This window comes from Rhea americana, unplaced genomic scaffold, assembly GCF_003343005.1.
Source record: "Rhea americana isolate MKP2758 unplaced genomic scaffold, rheAme1 scaffold_443, whole genome shotgun sequence".
NCBI lineage: Eukaryota > Metazoa > Chordata > Aves > Rheiformes > Rheidae > Rhea > Rhea americana.
The window spans coordinates 85,726-97,758 of NW_028186583.1; the positions used below are offsets into that span (position 1 = coordinate 85,726).

The 12,033-nt window shown below is 38.5% G+C and overlaps 1 protein-coding gene across 1 annotated transcript in view; it reads right to left on the reverse strand.

Moving 5' to 3' along the window:
• The window catches only part of SMARCC1 (SWI/SNF related BAF chromatin remodeling complex subunit C1), a gene marked incomplete at its 5' end in the record, with an annotated part of 101,025 nt that overhangs the window by 78,760 nt on the left and 10,232 nt on the right, over positions 1-12,033 (reverse strand). The window contains 4 exons of the mRNA XM_085315922.1: positions 4,310-4,402; positions 5,401-5,482; positions 7,722-7,748; positions 9,120-9,205. Coding sequence (XP_085172048.1) covers positions 4,310-4,402; positions 5,401-5,482; positions 7,722-7,748; positions 9,120-9,205 — 288 coding nt within the window. The remainder of the gene's footprint in view (positions 1-4,309; positions 4,403-5,400; positions 5,483-7,721; positions 7,749-9,119; positions 9,206-12,033) is intronic.

The window sequence follows — 12,033 nt, forward strand, 5'->3', positions numbered from 1 at the left end:
GAACTTCCTGTGCTTCAATTTCTGCCCATTGTCTCTTGTCTTGTCACGAGACAGCTGAAAAGTTTGTCCCCATCCCCTTGACACCCTCCCTTCAGGTACTTGTACACATTGATMAGATCCCCCCTCAGTCTGCTCTTCCCCAGGCTGAACAGGCCCAGCTCTCACAGCCGTTCCTCACAGGGCAGATGCTCCAGCCCTCTGATCAGCTTTGTAGCCCTACGCTGGACTCTCTCCAGTAGCTCCATGTCTCTCTTGCACTGGGGAGCCCAGAACTGGACACAGGACTCGAGATGAGGCCTCCCCAGGGCTGAGCAGAGGGGCAGGATCACCTCCCTCCACCTGACGGCAACACTCTGCCCAATGCACCCCAGGAGACCATTGGCCTTCCTGGCTACAAGGMCACATTGCTGGCTCATGSTCAACCTGTCGTACACCAGCACTCCCAGGTCTTTCTCTGCAGAGCTGCTCTCCACAAGATCAGACCCCAGCTTGTACTGGTGTCTGGGGTTATTTCTCCCTAGGTGCAGGACCCTGCACTTGCCCTTGCTGAACCTCAGGAGGTTCCTCTCYGCCCAGCTCTCCAGCCTGTCCAGRTCCCTCTGAATGGCAGCACAGCCCTCAGGTGTGTCAGCCACTCYTCCCAGCTTGGGATCATCAGCAAACTTGCTGAGGAGGCACTCTGTCCCCTCATCCAGGTCATTGATGAAGAAGTTGAACAGGATGGGAACCAGTCCTGAGCCCTGGGGGACACCACTAGCCACAGGCCTCCACCTGGACTCCATGCCACTGATGACGACCCTCTGAGCTCTGCCTTTCAGACAGGTCGCAATCCACCTCACTGTCCACTCGTCTAACCCACACTTCCTGAGCTTCTCTAGGAGGATGTTAAGGGGAGACAGTGTCAAAGGCCTTGCTGAAGTCAAGGTACACAACGTCCACTGCTCTCCCCTCATCTACCCAGCCAGTCATTCCATCACAGAAGGCTATCAGATTGGTTGAGCAGGATTTCCCTCTTGGTGAATCCACGCTGACTACTCCTGACCACCTTCTTTTCCTCCATATGTCTGGAGATGACATGCAGAAGGAGCTGTTCCATCCCCTTTCCAGGGATGGAGGTGAGGCTGACCAGCCTATAGTTGCCTGGGTCCTCCTTCTTGACCTTCYTGAAGACTGGAGTGACACTGGCTTTCTTCCAGTCCTCAGGCACCTCTCCAGTTCTCCATGACTTTTCAAAGACGATGGAGAGTGATATTCCCAGAGTCTTTTTCAAGAACAGAAGAATTTCATCRAACAACATTCTATGAACAACTTATTTAGAAGACACCAGCATCAAAGAAGGGAAGTTAATAAAAAAGAAAAATGAGGGGCAGGGAAAAGCAACACATTAGGCTAGAAATATCTGAAGAAAACTCTTGACAATTGAAAGCCAAAAGTTCTTACACCAACATGAGCTTACAGAAGTGCACAAGGGGAGATTAAAGGAGATGCTCTTTGAGGAACAGGGAAAAATAAAGTTGGAGAGTGAGAAAGATTTAAAAACATTCAAAATGCAGGAAAAGAGCCCCAGCATGAATGAAGAGCCTATGAACTGTTAAAGGAACAATAATGGAAATTCTCTCTTCATTTTCTATGAACCAAAGACACCTCTGCAGATCTACTAATCTGATCTTTATAAATAGCTGAAATTTATTGATCTGCTTTACTATCAGATTAAAAATAAAAACCCTGTAACTACAGTTGTGGATGAAGTCTTCCTAGATACTCTCAACTGAAGACAATGGTACAGATACATCTTCCAGAGAGCTTTTTTAATATACATTTAAGCAAAATATAAGGCTGATTTCCTACCTCTGCTAAACTGAATGTGAGCGGAAGCTAAAGGCATTACAAGATAGAAGAGTTCTCTATCAAAATACTTTCCTTGATGCAAATATATATAAATGCTAACCTCACTTATTACTCACTCTCCCGTTTCTAAATTATTGTTCTGGCTCTTCTCAGAAGAAATTCTCAATATTAATAAAGAAAAGCAGAAACAGTAATAGCATCTTCAACAGTGGAGAGTACAGAAATAACAAACATCTTGCAGGCCTTTTTTACTTTTAAGTATGTCCAAAGATGACACTAGACACAGTATTGGGGTTAGAGATATTCTACTCCTCTGCATAGATTGCAGTCAGGACCACTAGGACTTGGAAACACTAGAGAAGCATGTTCCAGTTACTAGGCATTGGTAGGATAAAGAAGAGATTACAATGGGTAAAAAATTTAAGACAATGAGCTAGCATAGGTATCAATGCAAGTATACGATGAGAATTCAGAGGTAGGATAAAGAGAGAAAAAAACAAAACAAAAAACAGAGTTAAGGACGATTTTTATTTTCAATTCTTCATATCTCTTTTAAGACAGGTAGTTTTGTCTTTAAAGTCTCTTAAAACATTCATGGATACACCATGCTTTGGCTATAGAAAAAATTCCTAGATTTATGAAGGAAAAACTGAATCAATAACCATAATTTAAGCAATAGTAAGTATCCTTAATCTGATAAGATTATCAGCTACACTTGATTATTCAATTTTATAGTTGTGTAATTTTTTATGGTTCATAATCATAATACAGAAAACATCTAACCTAGAAAAGAAACTGTTTGCTTTGGCTATAGCAGTGAATTATTATAACAGAAAAGGCTACAAGACTATCTTGCTCAGTAACTTGATAAGTAGTTTCCATGATTTATAAAGGGGAATAAATGAGCATTGTATGGCCAGCTGTAGGACAAGTGCTGCATTGCACTTTGATGAAAATAACATTCTGTGACAAAAAAGTCACCAGATGGTATCTGTCTGAGAACCAACAGATTCACAGATCAGTGAAAAACATATAAAAGGTATCATTAACATTACTTAGAAGAGCTTTAAGAAAACAGAAAGTATCTAGTATATTTTCTGTAAAAGACTTTACAACCTATTAATGTTAACATGAAAACAAAAAGGCTTTGAGTGTTTACAGGTTTTTCAAGATAGCTGTCATTTTCCTTGCATCACTGTTTTCTTTAATTTTCTCTGTGCTTTTGCTCTTACACAGCTTATAACATGTAATCACTTCACAGCTCTCATTCCAAGCCAGTTGACTTGGTTTTACCCATCAAAACAAGTAAAAGGAGCATTTACATTTTTAAGAGGGGGAAGCTATTAAGCCTGTTCAAGCCATCATAAACATTTGAGGAAGGGACCTTTAGAGATTATCCAGTCCAACCCCCCTGCTCCACGAGGGTCATACAGAGCACATTGCTCAGGACCCTGTCCAGATGGCTTTTCAGTATTTCCAAGAACAGAGGCTCCACAATCTCTCTGGGTAATTTGTGCCAGTGCTTACTCACCCACAGAGGAAAAAAGGTTTTTTCTTATGTTCAGAAGGAGCTTCTTGTATTTCAGTTTGTGCTCACTGACTTTTGTYCTGTCACTAGGCACCACCGAGAAGAGTCTGGCCCCRTCCCCTTTATATCCTCCTGCACTGATAAAATCCACTCCCCCAATCAGTCTTCTCTCAACAGTTCCAGCTCTCTCAACCTTTCCTCATATGAGAGATGCTCCAGTCCCTTCATCATCTTAGTAGCCCTTCACCAGACTCACTCCATGTCTCTCTCGTACTGGGGAGCCCAAAACTGGAACCAGTACTCCAGGTGTAACTGGAGCTGCCCTCCAGCAGGTCAGTCCTTCATATTATTCAGTAATAAATAAGCCCTTAAAAACACTGGTAGATTAAATTATAATAGCAAGATGTTGATTCTCCCATAAATATTCTCATCATCTAATAAGCAAGAGATTTCTGTTCAACATAAGGAACAAAAAAAGCAAAGTAAAAAAATTAGTGATTATTTTAAGAACAAAATTACTTTACRCAGCTTGTTCCCACATATCTGGAATAGCTGTATTACACACTACCTTCTTTGGTCCGAGATTTGGACAGATTAAGCTTTGTTTTAAATAAGCATGCATTCTTCTGCAGCATTAAATCAGCTAGGGCCTAAAACCAACTCACTGAGACAGTACAAAACTCATTCTGATTACTACTTTACAGTTCAATAGCAATTTTAAATCTACTTTCAGAACAGAGTTATGCTTCAATCTCCGTGTGAAGATAACTAAAAAGGGCATTTTGGAAATGGTGAACTTCCGCTCTTAAGTGATTTGTTCCTGCTGTCTTGTGTTGTCAGACAATCCAAGTGCAATCAATATGCTGAAGGCAAACAAATCCACTTTATCTTACTCTGAAGGCAACTAACCAAATATTTGTATACAACAGTTACCTGGTGACGTTTGACAATGTCCTTCAATTTATTAGCCAACTTCAATTCTATATCTGGAATGAGGTAGATGGTTGGTCTACTCAGACAATTGTTCTAGAGCAAAGAATAGGAAGTTAAGTAAGAAACCAGTACAACACCTGTGACTTCATCAAAAAAAAAAAACCCACTATATTCACCACCAAGGCTTGAAAAAGCTCAAAATGAACTATACATACCAACTTGTGATATGGCACACTATTTCTGGCTCCAGAAACCCCTAAGACAACAGCATTTTGCTTGCACATCTCCCCATTACATTGTCTTATGCTGTGGTTCCTTATGGCCTCTACAAATTTGCTATTAGTGCTGCCAGAAACATCATAAATAGTGAAAGGAACTTGACCTAGTAGAGCTGTTCTTACGTTTTTGCTTTCACAACTTCTTTAACAAAAATCATGTCTTTGAAATCAAAGTATTTTGGACATGTTCTAGGAGATTTCCCATGAAATGGAATCTAAGTCCAAATCAGCATTGTCCCACTGTACTGATGTACAGATTCTTGCTTGAATAGTGACAGGTATCCATTCATTTTATTTTGGGGCTTAACATGTGCTTGATCACATACCAATTTTTTTTTTWATTAAAAAAGTATTATTGCTTTCATTGTCCTTCTTCCTATTTCCACTTTGGACAAGCACCAGAAAGTTTCATGTTGAACAACCTTGGTTTTAGAGTCAGAGGAAAATATTGGTTTTCACACACACAGGTAAGAAAAAAAATCCCACATTTTAACTTGAATTTAGACTCCATTCAGCTGCTACCTGTTATCTTCTGGTAATAATTCCATAGTTCAGATAAAACAAGTGAAAGTCTAGAATGTCTTCCAAGCAGAAAAAAACAGTCAAATCCACTACAAAGCTGGAAGTCTCTAGAAAGTCAATAACYGAATGGGTACATCCAGAACCAGTTACTCAACACTGAAGGTAGTGCTGCCAAAGTAAGACTGAGACACTGGGAATGCATTATCCTACCTAGTAAATCATTTCCCCCGAGCATGTGCGGGGAGGGCATAAGAGAGAGAGAAACCACGTTTTTGGATACAAGTTTCTTGCCTGCACTAGTGTTTTCTCAATGTTCATGAACATCTCCACATTTCGATCCATTCGGGATGGATTCTGCAGGTCAAACCTCCGCCTGTTGAGGAAAATGATTTAAAAATATTAAAGAATTCAACTTTCCAACATTCAATAGTAAAGAAGCTTTCATGTTTCACATAAAAAACAGTTGATTGTGGTAGCTACATACAAACATTCATTATAATACTTAAARTACAATCTCAAGTATATTTTTACTCCACTTGACAGCCCTCATAAGCAAAAATATCACAATACAAGACAAATTGGTTGCATTTGTTGATAATTAGCAAAATGAAGGTTGAAATTCTCCAACAAAACCCTGTAGCAGGGCTGTGCACTTCAGAACAGTCACACAGGATAATTAAATGAAAACACTCAGATGCCCAAGATGGATTTCAACAACCAGAGGAAATCACACATGAGCAAGCGCTCATGTTTCTCTCRTTACTAGTCACAGCTATTCATCAGTCCCAGATTCTAATCCAGGAAGAACACAGCAATGCATTTTCCCCTGTGGTTTTCTAAACTACACATATATATATATATTTAAGAACAAGCCAATTCACACACAGGATATATGTAGCTAATTATCCACATACACATTTTATAGTTGTCTTTGCTGGACTTGGGTACTTTAATGAGTTCTTCACTGATRAGAGTAACAAAAAATTTCCAACTAACAACACAAGTCTAAGTGTCTATCATGAATGACTGGGGGAAAAAAAAAACATTTCAGATTTTCTACTGGGGATGGAGAACGACAAAAGCTCTCCAGAAAACATCCTGCCACATCCATCTGAAAGCCAAACATGAAAAAGTGATGGATGAATCAACTCAGATTAAGAATTTGAGTAACATCCCTTAAGAACCTGAAAGATTATGACAGAAATGGTAAATGACTGGCATCAGTGCTAAATTCAGGTATCTGTTTCATGATCACTAGAGAGGGTAAACAGCACTGTAGGTACCTCCAGAATGGAAATGGTCCTGAACTGTAATGACTCTGCCTTTTCCACAGCAAGATCTGTTTAGATAATCAAGTTGCTGGCTCTTAGAAGACACTGTCTTGTGCACTTCCATACCTCAGAAGTTTTGAAAAAAAGCTGCCAAAATACTTCACTAATGTTCTTAACTGGGACATTGAGTCAGTGTTCAAGAGTGGCAATACAGGCAGAAAGAATTTCAGCATATAAAGTAAAAAGCACTCTTTACATTCGACACAGTGAAAGAACACGCATGTAATTACGTGGAGTGACTGATGTGCTTTAGGTTAACACCTCAACTTAACCCGCAAGAATTTATTCCTGTGCCTGTATCTTAACGATAATTTCTTTTAAACAYATGCTTGTTCCAGTAACATACCAAATCAATTTTTACAGTTTATAAATATACAATGAAGGTAAATCAAAGCAAGATTGATTTTTAGTCATAAAACCTATTACCACACAACTGTAGTATCGCATTAACATTACTAACTACTAAGTAGAACAAAAGCACTTCAGTTGAGACCATGTTTTCCTTCTTCTGAGGCTCCCCGGGCAACTTGGTTTTGAAAATGCTGAAGAGATGTTCTACATAAATATGCTCTGGTGTTGTCATCACTGGGATCATTTGCTACCARCAAATGGCCATTTCTGCAATTAGCAGTCCCTATCTTTAAGCAGTGTTAGATTCCTCCCCCGACCCTAATGACCTCCCAAACAAGGTAATATTCTGCTGTATTTATTAGAATTATCTTTCARTTCTTAAAAAAAAGTTATGATCTCTCTAAATAGTGGTTGTGCATGTTGAAGATTCTATATTGACTTCTAGCGGTAGGACAAGTCATCAAAAAGTCTGTCAGCTCACTGCACAACAGAGAGACATTTTATATATATTAATACATTATTAAGGTATTTTACAATCTATAATACATAGAATTTTAACATCCAAGATCAAGTGATCTCTCCCCAGTATTCATACTTTGATAGCTTTATAATCTGTTCAAAATGTATGTTACTCAAGTAGACATAATAAAGTTTCAAGGCTGAATAAGAACACCAAATACATGCAAATACAGCTATACATGCCCTCACRTTTTTGCCAGCTCTTGAATCCCATAATCTAAGAGAAACTTGTCAATGTATTAGAAAACAGCACTTAGTAGCAGCCTATTTGGATAGAACAACAGCACTAACTCTTCCAGTTCTTGGTTTAACTGATGTCCTCTAACAGGTTTTAAGCAAACAACTATWTGAATTGCAGTGATAAACAAGGTATGTCCAGGTGCACTGGATAAGTGCATTTTTCAGACATACCTATTATGACGAGGAAACGTACTTCTCCTATAAGACAGATCATTCACAAACAGGTTAAGCAAGAGTGACAATGCATACCATTAAAAAAAAAATCATGTTTCAGGCAAAACACCACATATTATTTGAGTCAGTGAAGGATACATTCCAAGTTCTAAGTCTGAACCTCAGAGTTAAATTTGTGTATTACTTCCCTCTACATCCCACATGCACAAACACAAGACACTACCCACTAGTTTTGAGCAATCAGCAAGAGAGTGAGAAGAGAGGAGGCAGACATACATCTGAGCTTTGCTCTCAAGTTTTGATGAAATTCGAATTTGTTTGGAAAAAAACAGAATATTTAAATATCATGAAGTAGGTCCCATTGAACGCCGCTATCTTTACAGCAAAGAGGTAGCAAGCCACTCATGAACGATATGCCAAACAGAATGTTACAGGTAGGTATCATGTCCCAGATGATAGCAGTGTCAGAATAAGAAAAAAGACTTCTGACTGCAATCACTCATATTAGCTCTTTGATTACTTCCACCTCATACATCCAATTAGCTGACGTGAGTATAAATAACTCAAAAAACAAAAACAAAAAACCCCCAAAACCCAATCATACTAAAAGAAGCTTTATTTTTGCCTTTTAATTTGCTCTTCTGGATCACAGAAACATATCCAATTCCAGGAATGTTGTTATCAGCAACATGAGATCAGGAACTATTTAAACAGCTGAACTAGAAGTCACTGCTTACTTTTAGTTAATGACTTTTCATCTTCAAACTTTTCCCAGTGTTCTCAAATACAGTAATTTATGCTACTGCCTTCTTAGGAAGAGGCTTATAACTTAGAAATGCACAAGTCATCACTACTGGGATGTTACATGAGCAGTTGTAATATCAGCATCAGTAGCTACATGGGCAATGTTTCCACACTATTTACATTCCTCATTTGTGAAGGCCGATAAGCAACTGAATACTTAATATTTACTAGCATCTATGCTGTGCTTCGTATTTTCCCAGTAGTCACTATATTCCCATACTTGATAACAGAACAAAAATTTCCATCTTACAAACAGCAGAGATTCTAAAATACTGGTTAATTTGTTCAGCCACACAGCAAATAAATGGCAAAAAAGTCTCAAGTTTGTAATCTAATTTCCAACCTGGAGGCTCAAGGCCTCAAACTTGGACACCTTATCTTTAAATTTGGRAGTGAGTGGTGTCTCTCAAAAAAAGCTACCACAAGCAAAACAGGSAAAAAAACAAACAAACAAACAAACTCTCCTCTTCCCATCTCCAACTCCCTTGCCTACCCAATTTTCCAGAAAGTACTAAACTTTAAGTAGTTTGCATAGGCATTTCATGTGTTTAATTTCATGCAAAAAGCATATACATCAAAGTAAAAACTTACCAGCCCTGTTCATTCTTATATTTGTAAGCAGCACCAAGAATGTGACATAATGTACCTCCAGCTTTGAAATCCATGAAGCACTTTGCCTAAAACCAGAAAAAACAGTGACATTCAGTTTTATGTAATCACTGTAATCAATGTGAAGACACACTTGTTAGCTGGCAGTTTTAGACATCTGACTTATCAAATGCATAGTTTAATTTTCTGAGAATCAGTTCATAGTTTTACGTTCTCTTTTCAAAATGCTTCAAGAACAAGATTATATTCAAGCGGATTTCTTCATGAAGCAGATATCAACCTGATACATCTGAAGCTTTTAGTCCTTTCTTGTATGAATATTTTTTAAAAAATTTCACAGCTAAAGAAATCAGAGCTGCCCTTTCAACATCCATTTTGCAGTAAATTAAAACGAGAATCTTAGCACTCAGTTAAGAATGTCTTCATCTGTATTAAACAGACAAAAACAAATCCATAGAAATGAAGAACTAAGAGCAACAGTGAATATGGAATCCAAGTTTAAAGATTTCCATTCACTTCCCTCCTCCACTGTAATAAACCATTCAGTTTGTGACGATCTGAAAACGTGCAGATCTACCCTAAAATGCTAAATTCAACTCATTTCTTTACCTTACTATTCAGAGTACAGCTGAGCCATGTATTAGTAAACATGCCCTCAGAAGTCAAGAACCGGAATTCAAATAGCACCACTAAAGACTGAAAAAAAACCCTATTGATTCCGGCCAAGTCCATTCTCTAGAAATGTATGTTTGGCTGTTTGCTGCATAAGAACGGTACATATTTGTCAGATTTTAGATTGGAATGTTTTTCAGAGGGTTTTATCTTGCTAATATCTTTAGTCAGTACATGCTTGGAAAAAACAAACTCCTGTCAGGTAAGGTGAGAAATGGAAGACATTGGGATAAAAAAAAAAAAAAAAGGAAAAGAAAAAAGTTTCACGCTACCACTAGGATTTATTTTAACCACGCTTTCCAACTACTGACATGCATTTACTTTGCCACTCTCACATGTATGACTGAGAACAGGAAGAAGGAAAACATGCAAGAGTGTTCATGAACCAACCAGTTACAGAGGAAGCTACATACATTATCATGATAGAGCAAGTAACAACAAATTGTTTCTGTCAACTAGGCCTTCTCTTCGTAGTTACATGTTGTTTCCTCATGTGACTAAAAAAAAAACACCTTTCTTTTTTGTGGTATGGCTCAAGTTGGTTTAATTTCTTGTAAGAAGTAAAACTTATTTACAAACATGCATTAAGAGTGTTCTGAATAACTTGTTTCTATTAATTGCAGCATTTAACCGCTTTTGCAACTTTTATATAAAATCAAGGTGACTTAAAAATGTATTTAGGGAAATAGGTCCATTTCCCAGACAACTTCAGATATGCTTAAAGCAAGCTGCTCTAGCAAGAATTGAAATGACAGAATTGGACACATCATTTAAACATGTCCCCGCAACAGACGCGGATATTCTGCCTAGATGTCTCTGCCTCCTCACTGATCAGGAGGCCCGCGTACAGGAATGCGCACCCACAGCTCCCAGCTCCATAAAGAGCTCCATGCCAAGCAGCACGCTGCACTTAACCTTTTCTAATGTTGCTCCATCTGGCATACAATATCCAACTATGTACTGGAAAAGGAAGTGAAACTTGTATCTTTTCGTAAGTGTCCTAACCATATGGCCCAGGACTAGTCTATTTTGTGTATTTCAGTAAAAATAACTTGTGCAATGCACAAAACAACTGCTGGGGAAACAGGGTTTAATGGCCGGCTCCAGTTACCACTAGTTTTCTGTGAGCTGCCTTCAGCTGGAGCCAACTAGAGAAAACACAAAGATGAAGACATAGCACAGACAAAACAGCTTTCCGATTCATTTCTCACATTAGAAACACTTCTGATCTAGGYTGCAGCTAATTTTTTTTTAGATAAGAACAGGTCATTTTCTTTAAACTCAGTTATATTATACTTCAGGAATATTTCTTAAAGGAAAATGACCATCAAGTTACAGTCAGTCTTAGCTCTACTAAGAGTTGTAACTGAGTTGTTAATTCGTTCTTCAGTCAGGAAACTAAAACAGTAGCATGGGCACTAACATGAAACATACCTTTCCTTGGCTGTAGAACTGCCAATGGAAAGCAAAGCAGTTCTGCAAGGTATCAGATATACCAATGTATAACACCACCAGAAAAAAGATCCTGCATAACCATTCAACAAGAACAGAACTGTTCCTAGTGTGCCATCTGTTCAGCACCCTACTGTACATAGAAAGTAATAGCAATTAAAAAAAAAAAAAACTTCAAAGCTGCCATATGTCTACCTGCCAACTTTGGGTTCCATATATTTCAGCTTCATTCTTAGCAAACTAAAGTCCTTTACAGCTGGAGCAGAAATTCAACCCTGGAGATAGTCTCTGATCCGAAGCTTGAATGGAAACAAGACGCTTTAACACGCAGAATGATTTTACTGACATACTACTTGGCTCCCTGAATACAAGGGCTGGTCTCTGATCAGAAGCTTGAGTGGAAACAAGATGTTTTAACATGCAGAATGATTTTACTGACATATTACTTGGCTCCCTGAATACAAGGGATGGTTTTCAAACACAGCTATGCATGTACATGCATGCAAACTCCACTGCCCTAAAAAAAAAAAGAAAAAAATCACCCTAACAAAACCAAAAAACACCCTTGCAGTCAATACTTTTGTGACACTTATGTAGGTTGTTGTTGACTCAGTTAGGCTGCTACATATGTACGGTCATCCAGAATCACCGTCTGTCTGACATCCTAGACAGGTCGCACAACTGAATGCACCACAGCAGCAAAGCCTGCCTCATCTGTGCTTTAGGATCTGTTGACCTAACTGTTCTACTCAATTCTCCCCTTCTTCAAATT